This window comes from Martes martes (genome assembly GCF_963455335.1).
Source record: "Martes martes genome assembly, chromosome: 16".
Lineage (NCBI taxonomy): Eukaryota > Metazoa > Chordata > Mammalia > Carnivora > Mustelidae > Martes > Martes martes.
The window spans coordinates 46,468,255-46,493,569 of NC_137904.1; the positions used below are offsets into that span (position 1 = coordinate 46,468,255).

At 52.9% G+C, this 25,315-nt stretch overlaps 1 protein-coding gene across 1 annotated transcript; it reads right to left on the reverse strand.

Annotated features, from left to right (window-relative positions):
* Positions 1-665: 665 nt before the first annotated feature.
* MPP3 (MAGUK p55 scaffold protein 3) lies at positions 666-24,904 on the reverse strand (the record flags this gene model as incomplete). The annotated part of the gene is made up of 18 exons (XM_080826658.1): positions 666-975; positions 2,348-2,470; positions 4,049-4,157; positions 4,332-4,425; positions 6,776-6,856; positions 6,960-7,124; positions 8,408-8,449; positions 8,912-8,932; positions 10,270-10,334; positions 12,368-12,564; positions 15,374-15,448; positions 16,833-16,918; positions 18,135-18,216; positions 22,417-22,554; positions 22,797-22,877; positions 24,233-24,310; positions 24,563-24,681; positions 24,880-24,904. The coding sequence occupies 18 exons, from the start codon at positions 24,902-24,904 to the stop codon at positions 799-801; spliced, it is 1,758 nt and encodes a 585-aa protein (XP_080682784.1). The 3' UTR covers positions 666-798.
* Between the last annotated feature and the right edge of the window lie 411 nt (positions 24,905-25,315).

Here is a 25,315-nt window from a genome sequence, read left to right on the forward strand (position 1 = left end):
TAAATTCAAGCTATGGTGAGAAGGGCGAGAGGGACAAGGGATGGAATGGAAAAAAGCAAAGCCAGGGCTTCAGGTTAGAAGTCTGAGGGGACTTAGAAAAGGGACGAAGCAGCCTTTCATTCCTCCAGAGTCCCTGAAAACACCACCGTATCATACAGTAGCACAGAAATTCATGATGATGGTGAAGTGTGCCTTAATCTTCAAAAAAAAAAAAGTTTGTGTGTGTTTGCTATTTAAGAAGGCAGAGAACCAAGATTCCTACTGCCAAGCAAACACGATCACAAAGGTTAAAACCAATATTTTAGTGCTCGAGGACAAGGGAGCTTCAGTGGCAAGGAAAAATCTCCGTGGGTAAGGACAACTCCCATTTCCAGCAAAGCTGATATCAGTGAGGCATCACTCTGTTTATCACCTCTGCAAATCGGTACCTTGTAAATTTCCCACCACCACAACCCCAACCCCTGCCCCCGCCACCAAAAGACAGTGGCTACAGAACGTCTATATAACTTCCAGGCAAAGAATCAGGGTCAACTTGCTTCTGACACTTGAGTGAATGAAATGTTACTTTGTGATACACCCGCTTTTCAAGTCATGTTCTCTGCTCCAAAGGGATGCAGTGAACAACAACAGACAAAACCCAATAACGGACCAGACTCCACACACATACTCTTCTGCACAAGGACGTTTATGGAAAATTCTGCTCCTCTCCACACTTAAGATTCCTTGATGGTAGCATGGCGGAGGGCTGGACGAGGGGGTCCTCCAGCTCCCCTCCAACCCAGATGTTCTAGCACACAGTTACCTGACCCAACTAATAGGCACCCAGTGAGTGTCCTTGCCCAGCTTCTCCAAGAGCGCTCTGAGCTGGCTGTGGGCGCTCTGGAGGTCCTCCTTCACCAGCACGCTGTCCACCAGATGCCCGTAGTGCTGATCTATGAAGGCGGCGGAGGCGGCCATCTCTTGTTGCTCCTCGTCCTGTAAGGAAAGGGGCCGTCATGGAGCCACTGGGTGGTCCTCCCTCAAAACAAGAAACCTCCAGTCTTTTTCTTGGGCGGTGTTCTCAGGTCTTGCTTTTAAGTGATGGGTGGGTGACTCGGGCCGTGAATAAACCGTGGCGTACACAAGAACAGAGGGTGGTGACAACACCCGATCACACGTCCGATAACGTGGCCAGGAAGTAGACACAGTCCTTGTTCGTCTTCTCAAAATATCTACTGTTAGCTCTTAGGACCTGTTAACCTCACCCATGACATGGGCTTTGGGTGGATGCTAATTCTATTATATCCATGTGTACAAATAATGTCAGTGTCACACTTCCGGGTGGAAGGTATTTCCAGAGAAGGGAGTACCATTGTGTTGTGTGTCAAGGTGGTTACGTAATTACGGCAAAGAACTACAAATACTATTAACTATAAGCAAAGCAAGCATTTCTGGAATCAGTGAGAGGGAAAAGACGGAGGGTAAGTAACTCTCATGCCCTCTGAATTCAGACTCCTAAATTCATCACGTAGACCTTAATTCTCGCCGTTTCTTCATACCAGAGCCCACTACAAGCACAGTAGCTAGAGTGGAGTTCTTTACAAAAGTGCTGGGACAATCCTGACCCAACACCCCATTTCCCTGGGGTCCCCGACTTCCTTCATCAGATTGCTTTCCTGGCCCCTAACACTGAGGGACAGGTAGCCAGCGAACCCTCCTTTGCCCAGCCTGTGTAGGGTTTGCTTCTTTATTCAAAAACACCTCGAAGACGCAGAACCTCAAGCAGGTAGTTGACTGACGGTTAGCTTCTGCCTTCTCTCTTGTGCTTACAGAAATTCAGTGCTCTTACAGCGTGGGGGAGCCATCCTCCCCCAAAGAGACCCACATTTCGAAATATTCCCTCCTCCTTCTCCTCCTCTTCTCTCTGTTGCCATCAGCCCCAGGTCCCAACCTTAGCAAGAGCACTTGTGGGGTCAGAATATAGGTTCTAAAGGCCTAGGAAAGGGTTGGGCATGCTGCCACAGAGATGGGAGAGACTGGATCCGAAGCTGGTGTTTCAATTAAGAACCACTGGGGTGTGGCCTAGGAATTGAACAGATCAGTGCGATCGAGTCTTTGGCAGATGTCCCCTATTTTCTGGGAGGATCCTTCTGTGAAGGAGTGAAGGGTGGGGAGCCCAGGCAGAGTGATCCCTGTCTGAAGCGGAAGGAACTTTCAGCTGCCCTACTTTGGGCTTTCCAGTGACCCGACCATCTAAGTCTGGCCAATAGGCAAATGGAAAGACAGCCCCGTGCAGAAGGTAGGAGGACCCTTAGGCTGCTGTCATAAGCCCTTTCAGGCCTTCAGAAATGATCAGCTTTAAACTTACAAGTGGGGCTGCTGTGTCCTCACAAGCTGGGGACATGGGTGGTGTCTTCCTCTTCTCCTGAATCGCAGGCTTGACAAATATAACATAGGGCTTGAACTCAGAGGTCCTCAGTTGGTGCAGTGCCTGAGAAAGAAAGTTCAAAAATATTACACATTTGAGAAACATTTTATTATGAAACACTTTCTGAATGCTCCGTAAGGGTGTGCTGTATCTCAGAACCTCGGGGGCAAGGGTCCTGATCGCATGGTCTTGTGACAATGGACTTCCACTGGGCGGACCAGCTGCTCATTTTCCCGTCCTCCACTTTGACACTGGATTTGGCCGGGCCCCAGAGTCCCGCTTGCTGAGAATGAATGTTCCGAAGCCCCGGCTCCAGGTGTTGCCCTCTCTCTTAGCTCTGACCCCACAAGCTCTGATTAACCTTCATATGCCCTTCTCCACGTGCCCCATCCTGATAGAAGATTTAATGTGCAACTCTTATTAGTCAAACGTCAGTTTGGACTACACTAATTCAAAATATGTGTTATCACACAGGCCTCCTTATGATATTCAGAGAAGAAAAGGTTTGCTAAGCAAATGAAGAGACTAAGAAACCATTTGAAACAAATGGTACAGACATTAGAAGCTTTTCAATATGCAAATCATCCTGTTAGCGCCTATGACCTGTAACGTAAGGGCCTCAATTTGGAAACACTGGCATTAAACGTATATGTACGCTCTGCAGCCTCCCATTCAATAAAATCACTTTTCAGATAAAATTTTGCAATTCAGACTTTTAATTTTGATGATCAACCCCCAGCAAGTCCAAACGCGAGAGGCTTTTTCCTTCATAAACATAATGTGCTTTTTGGAATCTGTCTCAAGCCAACTCTGTTAAATAAAGCCTACACCTTCTAGCATAAAATCAGAGCTCCATTTCCATAGGAGAAAAAAAAAAAACCCAGAGTGAGTTCAAAGCTTCGCAGTTTTTGTCAAAGACAAGGTTAAAAAGATGCTTGAGCCCCCGTCAAACACACAGCAGGCGGGGTGTGCAGAACTGGAAACAGGTTGGAAGCCCTTCACAGGGTCATGTCTCCTTCCCTTTTCTCTTTCGAACGGCTCTCTGGGTCGTCACTCTGTCGGTGATTCCCTGAGCCACTGACTTGACTTGTCCTGGGGGCACAGGGGCAGTATCCCGGTACAGGGAGCTGGGCCCTGGCACCCACCCGTGCCCTGGCATCTAATTCCCCGTCCTATCGCCACAGACCAGCGGCGCCCATGCTACAGTCTGGTCCCCTCCACGCAGAGGCCATGACCCCAGGTCTGCAGGCCACCAGGTGGTCTGGGAGCATCCTCCAATGAATGCCGTTTTGTGTATACATGTGCACGTTTCAGGGTACAAAGCTTTCCTTAGATTCTCAGAGAGAGACCTAAGGAAATTTTAACATCCGGTCCCTTGGACTAAAAAAGCCTTAGACAGAGGTCAAATGTTCTGTGTAATATACAGCTCCCTCATTTATTATTATTTTATTTTGAGAGAAAGAGCAGAAGGAGAGACTTTCAAGCAGACTACCTACTGAGCACAGAGCCGGACGCGGGGCTCGATCCCACGACCCTGAGATAGGACCAGAGTTGAAATCAAGAGTCAGACTGTCAACCGATTGAGCCCCCCCATGTATATATTCCGCCAACAGAAAATGCCCAGCTGGCTCAGAAACTCACGTCCGGCTCCACGTCCACCAAACACACTTTGTTTTTGGCCATCACCGCCTGAATGGCGTCCAGACTTGTTCCGTAGAGGTTTTCCTTATATTCGCCATGCTCCAGGAACCTAAAACACCACGAACAGGCCTTCAGTTCCTGAGTTTGCCTAAATTAGCAGGCAGAGCTGGATGGACTTTCCACCACTACTCTTCTCCCGCGTCCCCAGCCTTTCCAAAAGCGCTCCCACAAGGAACACCGGCCAGGGCCCCCGAGGGCCAGCTGGGCCGTCAGGCCCACATACCTGCTGTGATGTAAGTCGGCCTCGAACGCTTGCTTAGAGACGAAGTGATATTCCAACCCCTCCTTCTCGTGGCTCTTTCGGGGCCTGGTGGTATCTTTGAAAAAAAGGAAAAGGGAAACCGGGCTAAGAGATGTCACCTCGCAGTGTGTGAGAACAGCAGCGAGCCTGGGTCTCCCCTTCTCCCCCCGGAGCTCATTGCTGTTTTATGAAGGAAACCACCACTCCCATTCCTCAGTGTCCCCGGGGCGCAGGCACACTCCGCGATGTGGGAAACAAGGCCTCCCACTTTGCAGGGGAGGACAACTGAGATGGAGGTAGGTCAAGCCCAAGCCGGGGTGTGAGCTCTGTCCCATGCCAAGCGTTTGCCCTTAGAGGCCCCGCTAGACGGCCTGGCCGAGGTGGTGTGGGTTGTTAAGAATCGCAGGAGGGATCCCTAGCCCTAACTGTTGATTTGCTCCTCATTTTCCTTTCTGCGAGCCATGGGGCCCCAGATACAGACAGCCTTGCTGGAGGCCTTTAATTCCTTATCCAGTGACTTCTCATTTCGAGAGAAGAGATGTGAAGACAGATAGTCCCATAACAGACAAGATGGGTTTCAGCAAATCTGGCTCTCACACAACTTAGTGCAAAACAGGCAGCACTTCTCCACTGGTTTCTGTGATAGAACTGAGATGTGCACTTCGGGGGGAAACCAGGTCCTTCCCAGAATGAGAGCACGCATGAAGAACCACATTGCTCTTTTCTAGAACATTCCGAAAGAAACGATGGGGGTCCTGAAGGACAGTATTTTCATGCCCTTGGGGACCAACCCAGGATGCTCTGCTCACATGTGGCATCTCTGTCCCACGCTGGGGAGAGCTGCTAGGGTCATTTTTCTGATCATGTCATTCACTTGCTTAAAAACTTTTTATTCACCACTGATAACGTTCTAAAGACCTTAGATGAGTATCTCCTCCCCCATGATCCACACTAGCCTCCCCTAGTCCCTAATGCTGCGACCCTGGGTCACACCTCCGTCCTTTTGCACAACCGGATCCCTCTGTATAGAGAACTATTCCTTTCTTCCCTGCCTGGAAAACTCCTATTTATGCTTCAAAACCCAGGATAAAAGTCACTGTCTCTCTGAAGTGGGAAGCCTTGGGAAGCCTTCCTTGACTCTTTCAGGTCCTAAGAGCAAGGTGGGGGGATGTTCACCTATCTGTGGGGTGCCTGAAGCGGGGAGGCCTGACCAACCATGTACCCCTGCCCTGGATCTGGAGGTTCTGAAAGATGCATGTATGAGCAGCTTCCACAGGTCCTGCACGTTTCAGTCTTCCCTGGAAGGCAGTGGCCCTCGGAAGCCTACCTCCCAGGTCCATCAGGGGTATGTCGCTAGAATGGCTCGTGGGGCCCTGCTGCCTCCCTCCTATCCCTGCCACTTTAGATAGGACTCCAAAAGACAACTCTGACAACCCACAGACTGGGGTATGGGCCCCGAGGCCCAGGGGACAGGGGCCTAGTAAAAGAAAGGATTGGTAGCTGTCCTTAGGACACTCTGGAAAAGGTCTCATTGCTGCCACCAGAGCCTTCCCTTTCGGTGACTACCGGGTGCCCACACTGTATCCCTCTGAGGCCGGAAGAACTGAGGGTTCCAGAAAGGGAAAGGACAATCAACGACAGGTGTGGCAGGCAGGAGGGGAGACGCCCTTTGTGCGGTCTCATCAAGGATGTGACTGGGTTTGAATCTTGGCCCCACTACTTCCCAACTGTGTGACACTGGACAAGTTACTTAACCTTTCTGAGCCCCAGCGTCTTCCTCTGCAGTAGAAGATGGTGATCAACCTTCTCCTCAAGGGTGTCAGGAGAGCTGCGCAAGCCACTGCCCATAGAAGCTCCCAGACCCTTTGTTCCCCTCCTCTGCATCACATCCAGAACCAGGGCCTCCTGTCTCCTCGGTCTCAGCTTCCACAGTTGCTCCCAGCCTCAGGAACTGGCAGGGGTGTGAGCACCTTGGAGGGCGCCCGGCCACTCTGATGGCCCAGAAGCCGGCTACATGGGAGTGCACGAGCAGTCTCAGAACTCACCGGGCTCCCACTTCCCTGTCCTACTCTCTTACCCAAGCAGAGGACGGGGGCTGTTGGAGTCAGAGTCACTGTGAAGAGGAAGCTGGAAAGCCCCCTTGGTGCCCAAGTTTGCTACTTTACCTGCAGTGTGCTCTAGACCTATCTCCCACCCCAGGAAGGAACGGAGCAAGTAGTCCTCCAGCTTCTGCCTCAGAGGGTCCTAGTGGACCCCTAAAAGTGGGTTTCTTATCATGCCTAGGTCCCATGATCTGCCCATAGCAGGCAGTGCCCATCGGTCCCTCAGACCCAAAGTAAGGATGAGAATGGATCTGGGGAGTCAAGTCCCTATGAACTCTTCACACACGGGTGTGCACACACAAACACCCGCGCGGGCCTTCTTACGTGGAACGGCGACACCAAAGTGCTGTGGGTTCTCTGCCACTACCTTCTGCTTCAGCTCATGCAGTCGGGCTCCTAGAGATCCTGGGAAATGAAAGGAAGGCTGAGCAGGGTCCCTGCTGAGCTCCCTCCCCACCAGTCCAGGAGGAAACCAGCCCACTCCCTAGAAATGCAGGCCCTCACCTACCAATCAGAACCACCAAGCGGGGCCGTTCACCAGGCTGGTGCTGGTACCTGGTTACCTCCTCGTAGGTCAGCAGCTCTGGAGACTCCGCTCCTGCAGACCCCTTTCCTTCCTGGGGGCTTCCCGGTCTTTCCCTTCGGCCCAGCCGGAAGCTTCTCCGAAGACCAGCTTTGCGGGAAGGGCGGGGAGAACTGTGGCATCTTTCCCAGGATCTCCCAGTAAAGACTTTCTCTACCTGGCCACACCTGGAAGGGGGGGCTGAGTCCCACTGGCCTCTCCCAACCACCTCCTGCTACAGGAAGGGGCTGATCAGGATGCCTAGTAAGATGAAGAAAGGGTGACCACCTGGCCTCCAAAATTAGGGTTCAAGGTCACTGTTTTATTTAAAGATGTTTATTTGTAGGGAACACACGGGGAGGAGCAGAGGGAGAGACAGTCTTAAGCAGACTCCACGCTGAGTGTGGGGCCTGGCACAGGACTCGATCCCACAACCCTGAGACCAGGACCTGAGCTGAAACCAAGAGTCGGACACTCAACTGACCGCGCTCTCCAGGCGCCCCAGTCCCTGTTTTATTTAGCATGTGGCTGACTTTGGCTGGGTCATCACCTCTCTGAGCCTCAATTTCCATATCCATGAAATGGGATAGAAATCTACAAGGGCAACATGTGGTCCTGGGGGGGAGGGGGCGGTCCTGGATCCGGGAAAATGCTCTACAGGGTATTACTGAGGCAACGGGCCAAATTTTAATATGAACAGTGTATTAGATGATGGAACTGCTTGCATGTTAAACTTCCAGAATTTTAATAACTCCCTGGGTTCTGTAAGAGAATGTTCCCGTCCTTAGGGAATACATACTGAGGCATTTAGGGGTGAAGGGACGTGATGGCTACAGCCGACTCACAAGACTCGGGAAGAAACCGTGTGCGTGTGAAAAAGGGGATGACAAGCAAATAGGGCAAAGAGTTCTGGGTACAATTTTTGCACCTTTTTGGTAAGTTTGAAATTACTTCGAAATGAAAGGTAAAAAAAATCTCTGCTGGTCTCTAAGGCCTTTGAAAAGACCAAGCAAAATAAAAGCAGCAAAGGACCTTTGGAGACTGGTAAAAGGCTGGTAGGAGGCGGCTCCGTCACTGAGTGGCAGCGGCACACACGGACTAGACCGTGGCTGAGACCGTGATAAGAGATCAGTGGTAACGGAGCGCTCCGCGTCCCTTCCCTGACGGGGCTCTGCTCCCAGGGGGCTGGGTGGAAGCTGGGGAGACCCCAAAGCCTGCGCTGGTCAGCCCCCCTCCCCTGGCTGACAGAGATGAAGGGGAATGTGGGTCCCCCCAGGCTCGGCTGCTCTTGGAGCTCAGATCACCCTGCCTCTGTCTTCCCCTAGTCTAGGAACCCACAGTTGGCTTTGCATAGGTGGGGCACAGGGTGCTGGGGGACGAGGCCCAATACTTACCCACATAGTGTCCTTTGAGGTACCCTTCACAGTCACAGGTCTCTGGGAACCAAACAGAGATAGGCAGACAGTGAGCCTTGCTGGACACATATTCTGACCCAAAGGGACCCGGCTTCTAGGTGGCCAAGAGGAGGCCACTGGGATGATGTCTCGTGGGGGCCCGGGAGAAATGCCACGTCCTGGCTCTCCAGGAAACCAAGTCCTTCTGTTTCACTCAATTCTCCATGCTTAGGCCCCGAACAGATTTTGCAGGACCCGGCAGGGGTTCTGGGCCAGCAGGCCCCTCTGGATTAGGCTCAGTGTGCAGGAGGAGGACAAAGTCACTCGCCTCAGCCCCCCTTCCTATCTCCTGCCTCCCACCCAGCCAGCATCTGGTTGAGGGGGGGCTATGTGCCGGGTGGGCAGGGAGGAGCTCTGTTCCCTGCAGCTCTTCACACCTCAGGGCATGGGGGGTAGACAGTCCACACTCTTGTCCGGGCGCACGGGGGATAAACACCAGCCTACCTTTGTCACAAGGCTGATCATCTTCGGTTTGCACAAAAGACAGATGGAAGAGCGTTAGTGGAGGGGAACCAGGAGGCTCCACAGCTGAGAGGCAGCCGTGGCCTCGTGTGCGCAAGGAGCCCTCCATCTGTCCCCTCTTTCTTTCCTCCAGCAAACCTGTGATCCGAGCTGTGGTGCATTATGAAACCGAGCCTAGCTCTCATTAGTCTCCCCGTGTGTGTCTCATTAGCGGCCCGAAGCAAGCCGGTGCAGCACTGGCGTGAACAGCCCCAAGGCTGATTTACTCAGCAGCCCTTCTGCCTTGAGAGCCAGTCTGGAAGACCGGCCATGGGCAGTAGCCCCCAGCCAGGGAGCAGCTCACCCCAGGATGCCTGCTGTGGGGCCGGGACCTGCTCTCTCTTTTCCAGGGCTTGAGACAGGCCTGGGCAAAGTCAGGTGCTGGAGGATGGAGCGGTGCCGAGCTGGGCTCCCAGCCAGCTTGCTCTGGTCACCTGACACCCCTCTGGGCCACTCATTTGGTTCCGAGTCCCTGCACCTGCCCCCGCCAGGGCCAGAGAGGCCATATCGCGGGGCAGCTTCGTCTCTATACAGGCCTCTAACCTGGAGGCTGTGGGCACAGGCCCTCTGCAAACCTGACCCCAGCCCCGCTCCCTTGACCTCATGAGCTTTCATTTTCCCACGTTTGAAAAGAGGACGTCCTGACTCCACTCCTTCACACTACGATGACTGAAAGGCAAGGTGGTAGGTGAGTGTGTCTTCTGAAGGTATGGGCTGCACGGGATAGGGCAGCCAGATAAAACAGAGGACCCTCAGTTAATTCTGAATTTCAGATACACAACAAATAATTTCTTAGCATAAGTATGTCCCAAATATTGCATGAGCTATACTTACACTAGAAACCCATTTATTGTGTATCTGAAATGCAAATTTAACTGGGCATCCTTTATTTTTATTTGCCAAATTGGGTGCTAACACAGGGTCACTCGCAGCCTTCTCCACTCCTGACCAGCATCAGTGGTTCTAAAACTGTCAGGATCAGAGAGCCCCTTGGTAGTGGACACTCTCCCAGAGAGAGAGACACACACACACATGCACGCACACACAGAGACATGTTTGCAAGCTATTTTGGAAGAGGTATTTAACATGCCCCCTCATATCATCTATGGGTCCCAAATACAGTAGCTCCTCTCCAGAGAATAGCTCCCCACTTCCCCGACCTACTCCAGTTCCCCCTCCTGCCTCTGGAGGCCTGCCCAGCTCAGACGGGACCCTTGGTGCCCTCTCCAGTCCAGTGCTTGCTTCTTCGGGGCACAAAGCCCCTGAGTCCTAACCCCGGTCCCTCGCTGCCATCTACTCACAGGGAGGCTTCCTGAGGCTCTGCGGGCTCGGCAGGGTGCCGGTGGCTCTCCGGTAGCTTAGTCGCCTGTGGGGACACAAGGAGATGGGCAGGCCCATGAGCTCAGCCACAAAACCAGTCAGAGAGAACCTTCTGGAAAACTCAGAGAAACCAAGGCCTGGATTGCACAGGTGGGTACATCCTGGCATCCCAAGGGCCTTCCTCCACAGTCAGTGGCCGTGAAGAGAGACACTTTCACAGAAGCTCGTTGGTTCACAAGCTGGGAGAAAGCAAGTATCCTGTTCTAGGAGAAGCTCCTCCAGCCCAAGACGGTCACACACGGGGATGGGGCCCACGCCACATCAGTGATCGGTGGTTACTTTCCTAGGGCTGATTCTCAAGGAAGGGAGGCCTCTCGTTCACTCTCACCCAGCCTCCCTAGCTCCGGGGACGCTGGGAGATAGCACAGCAACTCCCAGGAGAGTTGAGGGTGAGAATGACCCTAATTCAGCCCCCTCCTCCCCGTCATCGGGGAACTCCGTCGGACACATTACCCAATTTGATCATCAGTGGCCAGGCAGTCACCAAGGCCTCACCTCAGATCTGAGAAAACACCCAGGGCTCTTGGAGGGGTCTAGAGTCTCACATTTAAATGCAGCTAAAGTGGGCACCTGGGTGTCTCAGTGGGTTGGGCCTCTGCCTTCGGCTCGGGTAATGATCTCAGGGTTCTGGGATCGAGTCCCACATCGGGCTCTCTGCTCAGCGGGGAGCCTACTTCCCCTCTCTCTCTGACTGTCTCTCTGCCTACTTGTGATCTCTCTCTCTCTCTGTCAATAAATATATAAAATCTTTTTAAAAAATTAAAAAAAAAATAAATGCAGCTAAAGAGCTTTCCCCCCAAGACCCAGGAAGCCCAAGATGCACGTGGGTCTGAGGTTCCTGAGCAAAGAGGGCAAGGGTTCTCCAACTTCAGCACCTTGGAACCATCTGAACTCTGTTGGAACACGGAGCTCAGGGGCTGCCCCCAGAGTTTCTGATTCAGCAGGTCTGGGGAAGGGCCCAAGGGTTTGCATTTCTAGCAAGTTCCCAGGGGATGCTGACATGCCTGACCTAGGGACCGTGTATGGGGGTGAGGGCACTGAGGCAGATGACCCCTGACATCTGTCACTGCAGCATTCCACACCCCAAAAGATGGAAGAAGGCTACAAGAGAGGCAATGCAGGCCGTAAATGCCCCACCCTCCGGGCCAGCATTTACACTTCTGGAAATCTATCCAGAGCAAATCATTCGAAATAGGAGGAAGAGTCTCACAAGCAAGGTGATGACTGCGGTCTCGTAGCAGCGGAATGGTGCAGACAGCTTAAAAGTACAGCCATGGGGAAGGAGCAAAGTCACCCAGAGACGCCTCTGCGCACGCCCGGGTGAGTCCCAACCCTCCCAGGATCTGGCCTCGAAGAGCCCGGTGTCCTGCTCCGCACCCGTCACATTTCTAGAAAGCGTCTGAACCACGTGTGACTTTCCAGCTACACCGTCAGCTCCTCAGCGGCGCAGGGGACAGAAACCATCCTCACTGCCCGTGAGTGCACAGTCTACTTTCTGATGAAATATCATAGAGCTATTAAAAAACACACAATAAAAAGACTAGGTAATAATGTGGGAAATGCTAAAGGCATCATGTGAAAGGAAACGGGACACATGCCACCACCTCCCCACCCCCGCCAAAAGCACGATTTCCCATTCTTTCTGTGTCTCTCCCATAAAAAGCACAGGAAGGACATCTATCATGATGCCTTGATGGTGGCGACGCTTTGGGGACTTTGTTTTCCCTCGTCCTCCTCTCTTGTAATTTTATATTTTATTTTTCGACTTTCTCTAAGTATGTACTATAAAACATACCCGCGTTCAGTGACATCATAGATTTCCATACGTGTATTTAAATCGCCAACGGCCATCAGCACTGGGTTAGAGCACAAGAAGACTGACCACAAGGGCGATGGGTACTTAACCTGGGCCATGACACACCGCTCGCCCCTCCGGCTGGGGCTCCGGCCGGGTACCCGCGCCTCTAGCCACGCCACAGCTACACCCCCGGCTGCCCCGACAACGCACCCCAGACCCACCTTTCCTGGAACTGCTTGGAGGGGATGAGGCCAGCTCGAAGGTTGGTGTCCCCTACTCGCTTGGCCTGCCACCACGTGGGATCGTCCTGGCTGACCACCTCCAGGACTTGCCTCCGCTGGAAGGGCAGGCCCGCCTCCTGGCAGGGGATGGCCCGGTCCTCCCGGGGGTCATAGTGGAAGAGCGCCCGCATGAACACCTGTGGGGGGGGTGAGCACAGGTGTGTCTCTGCCACATCAAAGGCCGGAGGACACCTCTCACGGACCAGCATGACGAGCAAGCAGCCTCGAGGACAGAAAGCTAATGGCTTCCTCTTGTTCTTCAAACCGTTTTGAGTATTATAGTCAGGAAATCCGTCAAGGTTCAGATAATTAAGAGATGGGCCCCTCTATCTGAATTTCTCTTTCCAGCCTAAGTACCTCTTTATTTACCCAGTCCGCTGTCTTTGGAGCAGCCTCTTAGCATTACACAAAGCAATAGCTAGGCCTAGGAACCAGTATGATTTTTACAAAAATGTTATTTTTTGATATGCTGACTGTCCCTGATGAAGTCAGTGGCCATCTGTTAAATAAGTGATCTAGAGGCCTTGATGAGAGCACAAATACCAACAGCACGACTGTGACTGGCTCCTCGTCACCACTCTGCAGTGGGCAACTGATGTCTACTTCTTCTTTACAGCTCACCCTGCCTCATCTGCCCCATCCTCGGCCACCCCCAGCTCTCCCCTCTAGAGAGCTCACCTCTCTAGAGATGATGGCATTTGTCACACTTTCTTGTTCTATAATTCAGTGGATGGATTTATTTTATTTATCTCTATTACCAGACCACTAGGGCCCAATTACTTTGACAATAAACAGTAAAAGAAAAACAAAAACAAAAAAACCAGAAGGTTTTCTGGGACAGATCCAAGTCATATATTCCTTTATGTGTCAACCAGAAAAAGATTCAGTTAGGGGCACCTGGGTGGCTCAGTCGGTTAAGCGTCTGCCTTCAGCTCAGGTCATGATCCCAGGGTCTTGGGATCGAGCCCCGCATAGGGCTCCCTGCTCAGTGGGAAGTCTGCTTCTCTGTCCCCCAATACCCCTCCCCCTGACTGTGCACACGCGTGCGTTCTCACTCTCTCTCTCTGTCAAATAAATAAGCAAAAATCTTTAAAAAAGAAAAGAGTCAGTTAGATAAGGGTAAGAATTTCCGGCCAGATATTCTGAGGACAGACATTCTCACCCAGCCACAGATGTTATCAGGGTCCTAGGCGCTCAGAAGAGGGTGTAATATTATATGGCCATCCCAGCTCAAGCTTCTGGATCACGAAGAAATATTTAGGAAGGATGGGCTAAGGGACAGGTTACCCATTTTCTCCAGGAAAACCATGTTTTCTTCCTGTACCAAGTTAGAACCTGCACAAGCTGTCTAAGCGTATCCAAGAAGGAACCAGCTTCCATCAAATAAGAGTCTATACTAGGCAAGCCCTAGAATTCAACCTAAGTGGCAAATAAGAAACAGTCACATGGAGATGATGTCTTTATTTGTTGTCAAAATCTGACATCCAAGACACTGCCCATTATTGATCCCCAATCACCAAAATACTTGTTGACATCTACTCTGTGCCAAGTGCTGTGATGTCCCTACTCTTCCTGCATTTTGTGCCCAGAGGCAGGGGCTGGGAATCATCTTTCTTTAAGAAATGGGCATGCTTCCTTCCATCTGTTGAGGAAAAGTATGTCCTGCCTTTCCTCTCCTTTCTGCCCTGGTTGCTAGTTCAGATTCCAATTTATTTGAAATCAAAGCGATGCCCTCTCTTGTCCTCTCTACCACCACCTCCACTAGGATCGGAATAATCTCTCCCAGAGGCATTTTACAAGAGCCTCCCTAGCAGGTCTCCCTGCCTCCCATCTCTATCCATTCCACCCTTCCCCACATAGCCGCCCGGGAGCTCCCACATCCCCCAGGGTCTCATCATTTCAGTGCCCCCAAGCCAGACCTCCAGCAGCCAGCCCTGGTGTCTCTCTGGCCAAGGGCTTTCTCTGGCCACTGCTCTACTCTAATGCAGCCAGCAGGGAATGCTGGGAATCATCCCCAGATGCAGCCTGGCAGGAGTGGGTGCCCAGATCTCCCAGCTCTCCTGGCTCTTGGGTGGGAAGACACATGTCTATGTGGGATCCCCGAGTTCCCACTGGGATGATGCATGCTTTGTTGCACTCACTGCCTTCCCTTCCCCGGGAGGTTTCCCAGGGTTACTTCCAAACGAACTACTTGCACGAGAATCTTCATCTCGGGGCCGGCCTCTGAGACCTCAAACCAGGCCGGGATTATGCCAGCACCCTTAGGAAAGCATTCAGGGCTGTTCAGAAGATAGCCTTAACCTACCTCCCAGCACAACCCCTCCAGAGCCCGACCACAGTGCTCTCACCAACCCCCGAATGTACTCCTCTCCGCACCTCTGAGCGCGAACTTCCCACCCCCTCTTTTTCACCAGCGAAGTGCTACTCACCTTCACCTGTCTCAAGCCCCACTTCCAGTACCCCTACTACCCAATCCCTTCCAGAGTGTCCATGACTCTGCTCAGAACCTTTCTGAAACACTAGCACTAATCACATAGCAATGAAACACCTGCTCCCCGGCCTCCGTCTCTGAACCAGGAGTCCTCAAGGCTACCAACTGTCCCCGTCTCCAGCATCTGGCAGAGCGCCCGGTACAGAGGAAGTGCCCAAAAAAGGTAGCCTCACCAAAGAACTAAGCAAATGGCAGTTACTTAATTGGTCCCGAATCCAGCACATTTGGTACTTTCTCCTCTTCGTGGCCCTGATTTTCTATTTCAATTAAAATAACCTTGTCTTTTATTAGTAAGCCACGTCAAATCCTGTTTAGAAAGAGGCAGGTACAAATAAATGAATCACAGCGTGACTGAGTTCCAGTTCTCTACTGAGCGCATGTTTGGAGAACCAGACATGTGATCTCTTCCAGAACGACTGCTTCAAGGCCCTCCCCCACCTCCAACCCCTCCATACCTTGCTGTCCTTTAAACGGTCCTCTTCCTGGGTGGCTGGAATGATTTTCAGGGTAATGGATCCCTGGGATTGAGCCTGAGAGGAGAGAGTTTGAAGCTTACCACCTCCCACGTCTAACCCTCACCCTCGGTGAGTTCAAGTCTTCCTGCCCCGATCTGGAAACTCACGTTCAGAAGGAAGTCAGACATGCCGCCTCCCCTGTGGGCCACCCTCCCAAGGCGGTTCCCATGAATTAACTAAAGCAAAACTCGAAACCCAGTATCCGCATTGTCATGGGACAAAGGGACGTGGAACTCTGAACGAGTACCATTCAGCGCACGCACTGAATTCCGCCTTTCCTTCCCTCCTGACATCTAGAGCTCACAGGCCACCCTTCTTTCTCTTCTCTCAGGGTTTTTTCATAACCAAGTTCAGTTTCACTTCCCTCCTTTGCTCCCATCTTCCCCATCAGGCTCTCCAACCTCAGGCTACCCCTACCTTGCCAAGGTTTCCCCTTCCCTCTACCTGACACAGAACCTGCATCTCCATGGGGAAGGCGGGCACAAGGCAGAATGTGGTCCGCCCATGAGAGCCCATCTGGCCCAACAGTCTCCCTGAACCAGCACTGCCCTAGAACCCAGGGCCTGGAACTGGGGAAAGGGCAGGGGAGTGGGGGCAGGAAGACCAAAGGAGCCTGCCTGCAACCAGGGGTCCCTACAGTGGGGTTCCCTCTCTTCAGATCAGCCCACTTATGCCCCCTCCTGAGCCATCGGAAACTAGCAAAGAGGGTCGTGCTGGGGGAAAAGGATAAAGAAGTGTTGCGCCTGAGGATAAAGAAGACAAAACTGTGACTGGAGCTTTTGACAACTGCAACTTGAACTAGCAGAATGGGTTCTGGAGGTTGTTTGCATCCCAGCACTTAAGACCCTAGAATCCCCTCACAGACGGGAAGTGCTGTATCCTTTTCCTGATGTTTACGTCCTGATCACAACCACACATTGGAGGAGGAACCCTCCTCCCTGTTCCTACTTTCCAGGAAAGGAAAGTGGAACCCAGGGGGACCTAATGGGTGGCCTAAGGCTGCCCGGCTGGAAAGTAGTGGAGGCAGGATTTGAACCTAGGACCAGCTGACCCCCAAAGCCCTTGTTCTTGGTCCTTCCTATACCACAACTTCTTTTTCCATATTCCTCAGCCCGATGGAAGAGGAGGCCCTTTTGAGGGCATGTCGCAGAAGGGGCTTCGGGAAAGGCAGTAGGACTATGCTGAAGAGGTCTGAGAGGCAGGTGGCCCAGGAGTGCCACTCTTCCTGTCTCCTACCCCAACCCTGGGCATACTGCAAAGCCACGTTGACTGCAGCCTCCTCGTGAACACAGAGACTGAGGCAGAATCCTCCCTGGCTCCTAGAAGTACCTTGTTTTGGTCTCCAAAGACCATCCTCCCCCCACCCCCACCCCCGCCCCGGGACACATGCAGCACAGACCAGAATCTGGCTGATCTCGTCAGGGCGCTTATGCAGGACTGTGATCCCATTCACTTCTCGGAGCTCATCTCCAACGTGGACCAGACCTAGGAGACACAGGGGCTGCCCATCAGCACAGGAAGGGGCCCCAGGCCCGGGGCACCACTGGCACCCGCAGGAGGAGCCCACCACACGCATGGCAGACTCAAGGTGTGAAGACGGCCGGCAGGCCTGGGTCCGGCTGAGTCCTACTGTGCGCAGGGCACCCCACTCAGCATCACGGCCCCCAAACCCCCCAGGGAAATCCCCGGTCTGCAAGCAGCCACCTGAGACTCAGGGCGAGTACGCCACTTGCCCAAGGCCACTCTGCTAAGATATAATGGAGCCTGTGTCCAAACACATTTATTTTGGCATCGAAAGCCTGATTCTTTCCATTATAACCCCCGTTTCTTTAAAAATATCATTAACTAAAAAAAAAATAATAAATAAATAAAAATATCATTAACTCTTCACCTTCCTGGGTTAACAGACATACTCTTAGAACGTCTTTCTCAAATCCCCAAAAAACTTAAAGGCACCTGGGAAGGTGTCATCGAGAGTATTAAGCACACCTGCCCACTGGCCTCTGCTCTAACAACAACTGTCTCTGCCCACGAGGCCATAATTGCTCGTCAAAGAGACAGCCGGCAGCATGGGCAGTCCCCAGAAGGCGGTCAGGTGTGCAGGATCTCGGGGGTGGTCCCTACACCTGCTGAATCCTAATCTGCATTTTAACAAGGTGCTCAGGGGGCCAGGTTGGTGTGTGTTAGTGTTTGAGAAGCGCTGGTCTCCACAGGAGTGATCCCGGGGCTTCTGGGGTAACACCTCTCCCCACCAGGAGTTTTGCCTCCCAACCGAGTGGTTGTTTCACACAACAATGATTCTCCACCTGTTTTCCACCCAAACAAATCTGGGGCGTGAACACCCTTTCCTCCATAAGCGTGACAACCGGGGTGGTGGGGACCGGCATCCCTGCTCCGCAGTCAGGAAACCCATCAAGCCCGTGCTGTGGGTTCAGCGACCCCAGTCCTCAGCGAGGCCAGCGCAGGAGCCCGTCTGACCAACCCCAGCGTTCTCCGTGCCTGAAGTATGTTCAAACAATTATAATTTCTACCAGGCTCGGGAGGGAGGAAGGGAATTCCAGCCCCACTCCCGGAGAGCAAAGCCCATCCCAAACAGGGGACCAGAGAGAAGGAAAGGGGACTCGTGGCCATGGGGCGGGGTGGGGGAAGGCTGGGGCACACTGGCTGTCGCCTCCACCAGGCCACCAGGGATGCCACTCACCGCTGCGGTCTGCCGCACCCCCTCGCATGATTCTGGCCACCACGACAGCCCCCGAGTGCTCATCCCGCCGGATGGTGGCGCCCTGCATCGGAGACAGAGCGGGCAGGCTCTTCAGAGGCAGCCCCAAACCTCAGACCTGGACCCCAGAGAGCCTCCCCGTCTCTCCGTCACCCCAGAGGGCACATCGAGGACAGTCCTTTCCAGCGCTGAGGACGCATGAAACCAGCCTCTCATGTTAATGCAGCACAGCAATCCCCCCATCTCATTTTGGGGATGAGGGACAGGGGCTCAGCGAAGGTCAGCAACCCCGAGGTCGCCCAGCTGCGAAGGCATGAAGGATTATGGGACGCCGAGTCCAGGGCTTGTCTCTCCCATCACAGCCCTTGTCTCTTATTATTATTATTTAATAATAATTCGGAGAAAATGCAGTTGCAAATTCTAAACCTCTAATCAATCACAGAGTACCAGACCCTCTGTGGTTGCCAAGAGGCACCAGTTACGACCAGCCAGAGCTTCGGGACCAGAACTTGGCCCGTGGAGCCCAGCAGAGATGATGTCTCAGACGAGAGGTGCTAACAAGCCCTCAATTTTGTGCACCCCGCAGGCGGGACCGCAGCAGGCAGGGCAGCAGGCGGTGACGCACTGCGCTCCGGTGCTGCACGACCCTGGGTTCGAATCCACCTGCCACTCCCTGAAAGCATGCAGCCTTAGCAAGGAAGCCCCTTATCTCCTCTGAGTCTGCTTCCTCTGAGGTGGGGGACAGCATTTAACTTCCTGGGGCTGGTGCACGGATTCTATTGGGTGATGCGGGCAAGCCTCAATTATGTTGCACAGCATAAGTGCATGCAGTAAGTGCTCAATAAATGTTAACCTTTTATTATTGGCTGTTACTGCAAACACATGGGCACGCTTGTTACTAACTCTGTTTATGTCACCTATTTGAAGTCTGCAGGACAAATACTGCTAGAAAGAGAAATCATCAGCCAAGAACCCTATGGTGTCTTGCCCACTAGACCTTCAAACTTTCCAGCATCTCCGTCCATCCTGTCCTCCTTTCCCTACTCTCAGCAGAGCAGCTCCTCTTGTCTGGGCTGCTGCCTCTGTCCCCTCCCTCCCTCGCCAGCAAACTCAATACTTGCTCCCTGCTGGCTCCTTCTCCTGGCTCCAAAAATACTATCACGTCCCCCTCATAAGTAAAAAGCCTGCCCCTCCCTCTGGCAGCTCCCCGTCTCTGCTCCCTTGGAGCAAGCACCTGCTTCCTCTGCCTCCTGCCCTCCAAGTCACTGCCACCTGCACCCTCCAAGACAGCGGCCACAGCACTGACCGCCCACCAGCTGCCGGCTCCCACACACTCTCAGGCTTTTTGCCTCTGCCTCCCGCCTGTCTGCCTCCAGCGCCCCCCACACTTTGGGACCCTCTCCTAGCCAGGGCGCTGGTGACACCCCTCTCTCCCAGGTCTTCCCAGCTGACAACAGGTCTCCACGGCCGGGTCCTCCTCTATCTGCCTTTCAGATGAAAGGGGCAGGATTCAGACCCGGACGCCTTCTTGCCTCACTGTCTGCTCTCTACCCACGTGGTCTTGACCTCTCAGGTGTGATTTGAACCCCTCCCAGATGCAGGCAGCTGCCAGATCTGTGTCTCGGAACAATAATCCCTCTACTTCCTGGAAGCCTCCACTTTTGCGTTCAACGGGACCTAAGCTCCATTCCTCGGACGACGGCCGCAGTGTCCACCTAGTCGTCCCAGCTGGACACCTGGGCACTATCCTGAGCATCCCCCCGCCAGACTCCTGCCCAAACCAGGGAAGTCACAAAGTGATATTTATCTTTTTCTGACATACTTCTTGCATTTCTCTTCCCTGTTCCCACAGGCCTAGGTCAAGCCCCCTCTCCGGACCTCCCCGTCGGCTCCCCACCTTCAAACCCGTCCTCCGCTTCTGGCCTCACTCTCCAGGCCACCTTCTACTCGGCAGCCAGGGCGATCTTCCCAAACCGCAAATCTGATCACGTTATTTCTTCTGTGAAACCTTACAATGGCCTCCCGCTGCCCTCAGAAACAAGCTGTGACACTGCGCGTGGGCCATCAGCATCTCCCTCTGGTTCTGCCCCACCTCCGTCACTCCTAACCACAAACTTGGCTTTCCACATCCGCACCGGGAAGCCCAGAGCACCTTGAATATGACAGAGTAGGCAGTGAGCTAGACAGGGGCAGGGAACAAGTGTTTTCCCACTGATGAAAGGGTGGAGGCCAAGTTCCAAACAGCCAGGACAGACCCCAGGGGATATGCCCATGTTCTTCCCTATGACCAGTGCCTTATAGTAACCTAGAGCTTCATTGTAATACATTTACATTGTGGTTTTAACCCCTTATCCTGTCCTCCCTCCCCCCTCTCCCAGAATGGCTGCCAGAACAGGTGAGACAAGGACCATATGGGGCCCAAAACTCCCACCCCCAACCAACAGGAGTCCCTTAGATGACTGGCTGCAGCTTTTAGCAAAAACCAGCCCAGCTATGACCCATAACTTATCCAAACATAAAAAGACAACCCTGATCTCCCAGTGTCCCATCTCCAGAGTGTCCTTTCCCTTAAACTGCTATTAAACCTTTGCTCGCTCCACGTGCACCCGAATGTTTATAGCAGCAATGTCCACAATAGCCAAACTATGGAAAGAACCTAGATGTCCATCAACAGATGAATGGATAAAGAAGAGGTGGTATATATATACAATGGAATACTATGCAGCCATCAAAAGAAATGAAATCTTGCCATTTGCGACGACGTGGATGGAACTAGAGGGTATTATGCTGAGCGAAATAAGTCAATCAGAGAAAGACAATTATCATATGACCTCTCTGATATGAGGAATTTGAGAGGCAGAATGGGGGATTGTGGGGGGTAGGGAAGGAAGAAATGAAACAAGATGGGATCGGGAGGGAGACAAACCATAAGAGACTCTTAATGTCACGAAACAAACTGACAGGGGTGGGGGGAGGGGAGGAGGGAGAGGTTGGTGGGGTTATGGACATTGGGAAGGGTATGTGCTATGATGAGTGTTGTGAAGTGTGTAAACCTGGCGATTCACAGACCTGTACCGCTGGGGCTGATAATACATTACATGTTTATAAAAAAATTAAAAAACAAAACAAAACAAAACAAAAAAACCTTTGCTTGCTCCAGAGTCTGATTCTGAATTCTTTCTTGGCCAAAATCAAGAACTAAGGCCGGGGAATAGGACTCTCCGTTGACAAATATATCATGCTGTTTCCCTTACCGTGAATTTGCTCGGGTCATTCTACTGTGTGGGGTGCCCTTCTTCTCTCTTTTCCTCCTGGGAAACTTGTTCCTTTTCTTGGAATTCAGCCTGGGCATCACCTCTTCCAGAAAACCCCCCTGTCACTCTGCTGTGACCTCCTAGAGGGCAAGGACTAAGTCTTCATCACCTCTGATCTGCAGGTGCCCAACACGGTGCCTGGCACACGGTATGTTTGCTGTGTCAATGGATGCCTGCCCCATTTTGCGAGGGGGAAACAGAGGGGGCGGAGAGCTCCCCTTCCATTTGCAAAAGTGGTTTAGCTGAGGGCCCTTGGTAAAAAGTGAAAATTCAAAATGCCAGCTGAGGCATTCTCTGGGGCAAGCGATCAACTCTCAGACTTCCTCCACACTCCCCCGTGTAATAAACAACCCTGTCCCTTTGCTCCATAAATCAATGCTGCACTTGGACCAAAATGATAACAATCTGTCAGCTGGGGAGAAGAATGGCTGCTGCCCGGTGCTCCCTCAGTATTCAGAGCAGGATTTGGCCAACTTTTCTGTAAAGGGCCAAATGTAAATATTTCAGGCTTCGCAGGCCACACCGTTTCCGTGGTAACTACGCCACATTGCCGATGCAGCGCAGAGGCAGCCACAGACGATACGGAAATGAACAGGCATGGCCTCATGCCAGTAAAACTTTATTTACAAAAACTGGCAATGAGTTGGGTTTGGCACTTGGAACCTAGTCTGCCAACCTCTGATGGGGACCGTGATGATCAGGGCTGCCCTGTACAGCTGCGCAGATAATGTACTGCACAAAGGAGCTTGGCCACAGTCAAGGGAGGCTGTGTACACCCAAAGAAAGAGGTACCCTGCACACGAAGATGCCACGGGGACTACTGGCAGCCCCAATAAAGCTACTATTACTCACTCCAGACACTTTGGCATGGGGGGGAGGGGAGTCTCTTCCCAGTTTTCTGGGTGGATGGGAGATGGAAGGGTGGGGAAAGAGAGGTGGGTGTCACATACCAGGGGCTCCTTGTTCTTCACCAGGCGGACAATCTTCACGGATTCTTCATCAAAATCCTCATCAATATTATCAGGCAGAGGGGGAAGAACGGGGTCGAAATTCTTTTGGGCAACGGTGTCATGTACCATGAGCATGGCCTGTCAGGAAAGCAAGAGAAGTGACGGGCCAGCCCCAGAGCTCCCAGGGGTCAGGGGGCCTTGGCCGAGCAGTGATTTGGGGGTCTCAGGTCGCATGCCAGAGAAATCACCACCCAGACACTGGTACTGAGGACTCCCCCACTCAGAACTCTCCTTTCCTCAGCCTCCCGGCTGAGCGCTCCCCACGGCCCCCACTCCAGGGGGACATGAGCTGCGTGGGCAAGCAGGGACTGTGTGACTACCCTGAGGTGGGGGGTGGACAGCAGCTGGAGCAGCTCCCTCTCGTCGCTGTGCACGGAGGCGGCCTGCAGCTCCTCCATCACCTGTGGAGAAACGAGGCAGAACGTCACACGCGCTGCCCAGGCTTCGAGCCTGCTGGGAGTCTCCAGGGAAAACCCTGCTTCCTGAGCTTCAGACCCAAGGGTCCTCGAAGGAATGGTGACAGCACCCGAGAGTGCATAGGACACTCAGCTGCCCCAGGACTGACACTCTCAGGGAAATCACAGCCCGGATCAGAAGAGCCTGTGTAGCTCCTGTGGGCTACTCCTACTGGGAGCTAACTTACTAAGCCCTTACTAGGTGCTATCTGCTTCATGAGAACAAATTTTTTTAAAAAACTTTATTTATTTATTTGACAGAGAGAGAGAGATATCACAAGTAGGCACAGAGTCAGGCAGAGATAGAGAGGGGGAAGCAGGCTCCCTGCCAAGCAGAGAGTCCAATGCGGGGCTCGATCCCAGGACCCCGGGATCAAGACCTGAGCTGAAGGCAGAGGCTTTAACCCACTGAGCTACCCAGGCGCCCCTCATGAGGACAAATTTCTCAGTGAACTCAACATAGCAGGTATTCTCATCTTGCCATGTGACAGACGAGAATGACACAAGAAAGACTGAACATCTTACCCAAGGATGAAAAGCCAGGATTTGAACCTGGGTCTGTGTGGCTCTATTATCTGGCTCTCACTGCTGTGCTGTTTTCTAGATGAAGAAACTGGGGCTCAGGGCGGTTGAATGACCTGCGGCAGGTCCCAGAGCTGTTAGGAGAGGCAGTGCCGAGCCTGGGAGCCTGACAGCCTAACGTGCTCCTCATCACGTCACATAGTGCAGAAAGGAGGGAACGTCTGCGCCCACGCCTCGCCAGGCCATCTCTTGGGGTTAGGTGAGTATACCCAGGAGCTGGCCTTGGCAATCAACTTCCCAAACTATGCAACATAGAGGGCAGGTCCGCAGGAAGTTAGGAAGCGTTCCTTTAAAAAATGAGAACCCTGAGCCAGTAGAGGCACACCGCAAGTCACGTGACCCCAGGACTTTACACTGGGCCTCCCCAAAGCACAGCACAAGGCGACTGTTTGACCTTCATGTCGCCAGACCTCAACAGTCTGGAACTGCTGATATGATTCAAATGTTCTCATCTCACAGCGGGGGGGGGAACAGACTTTCTCGGGAACACACAGTAAGTGGGCGTCCTCATGTCCCTGTGTCCCTTGGCCCAGTCCGGGGCTCACAAGTCCCTTTTTGCCCATTAAGAAGCCCAAGGAGGAGCAGGAGGAGAAGCGAAGGAGATGTCTCTTCCCCTTTGGGCTCCAAACCCCTATGTCCCCGATAATCTAAGCAATGGTGATGAAGCCCTATGGGGTAGGGAGTGGGGCTAACAACGTGGGGGAAAACCTGGGGCTTACATCCTCAGCAAGGGCCATAGCGCTGTGCAGAACAGGGGTTGGACTTTGCCTCTCGTAATAGCGAAGCTTCTCGTGAATCTGCAAAGACAGCCAGTTTCAGTCTGGGGCCTCCCGAGTCAGCAGCCCAGGTGCACCAGGGACACCCCACAACCTGCCCACGAGATGACCGCAGAGTGGGTCACGGATGGGTCAGCCCAAGAGAAAGCCACCCATAGTGGGCCAACGAAGACCCTCCCGGGGCTGGGGAATGGTTAAGATGCACTTGGGGGCCTCAACCAGCTCTGAAAACCTCTAGAAACCCTCAGCAGATGGGATCAAATGGGGCTTTACCTTCATTAAGTAACTGAGGCTTTTTTCACTGAAAACATCCCTCAAGAAGCCCATCTCTTCCTTGTGATTGGAGTCAGGTCTGAGCTGAGAAGTCAACAGTGCCAGGGTCTCATGCAAACCTGAGGACAGGGTAAGAACACGAAGTATAGCCCATGCCCTGGGTACTTTCTGCTCCGTGGGACCCCAAGGGGATCCTGCAGTGTGGACACTGTCTCCCCAGGCTCTATCTCCTAGGGCTCGCCAGCAGTCCCGGCCTGGGGCTGCTGGGCAGGGTCTTGTCTCGGGGGCTTCGGGCAGGCCCCGGGAAAGGAACTCACCGGAGTCCGCCGACAGCACGGGCATGTCTGTGCCGCTCAGCTCCCGGGCTCTGCCTGCAGATTCTGGGAGAAGGAGGGTAAGTGGGGTCGATCCATATTCATTCAACCAACAGGGTTTACACGCCTGCTGTGTCTGTCCATGACCAATTTGGGGACAGAAGGGATGGAAACAAATAACTCTCCGCTTGTTTTTGTTTGTTTTTTCGTTCGTTTGTTTTCGGAGAGCAAAGAAAGAAAACTAAGATTTGCTGGCACCCCCTGATGTGCCAAGCATTCTGCTGAGAGGTTTCATATGACACTTTTCCTAACGAGCACAGAGCCCTGAGGAATGGGCGCTGATATCCCCATTTTGCTGATGAAGAAACTGAGGCTCAGAGGAGTTCAGTAGCTTACAGGTCAGAATCCATACTCCGGTGGCCTTTCCCGGCTGGTCTCA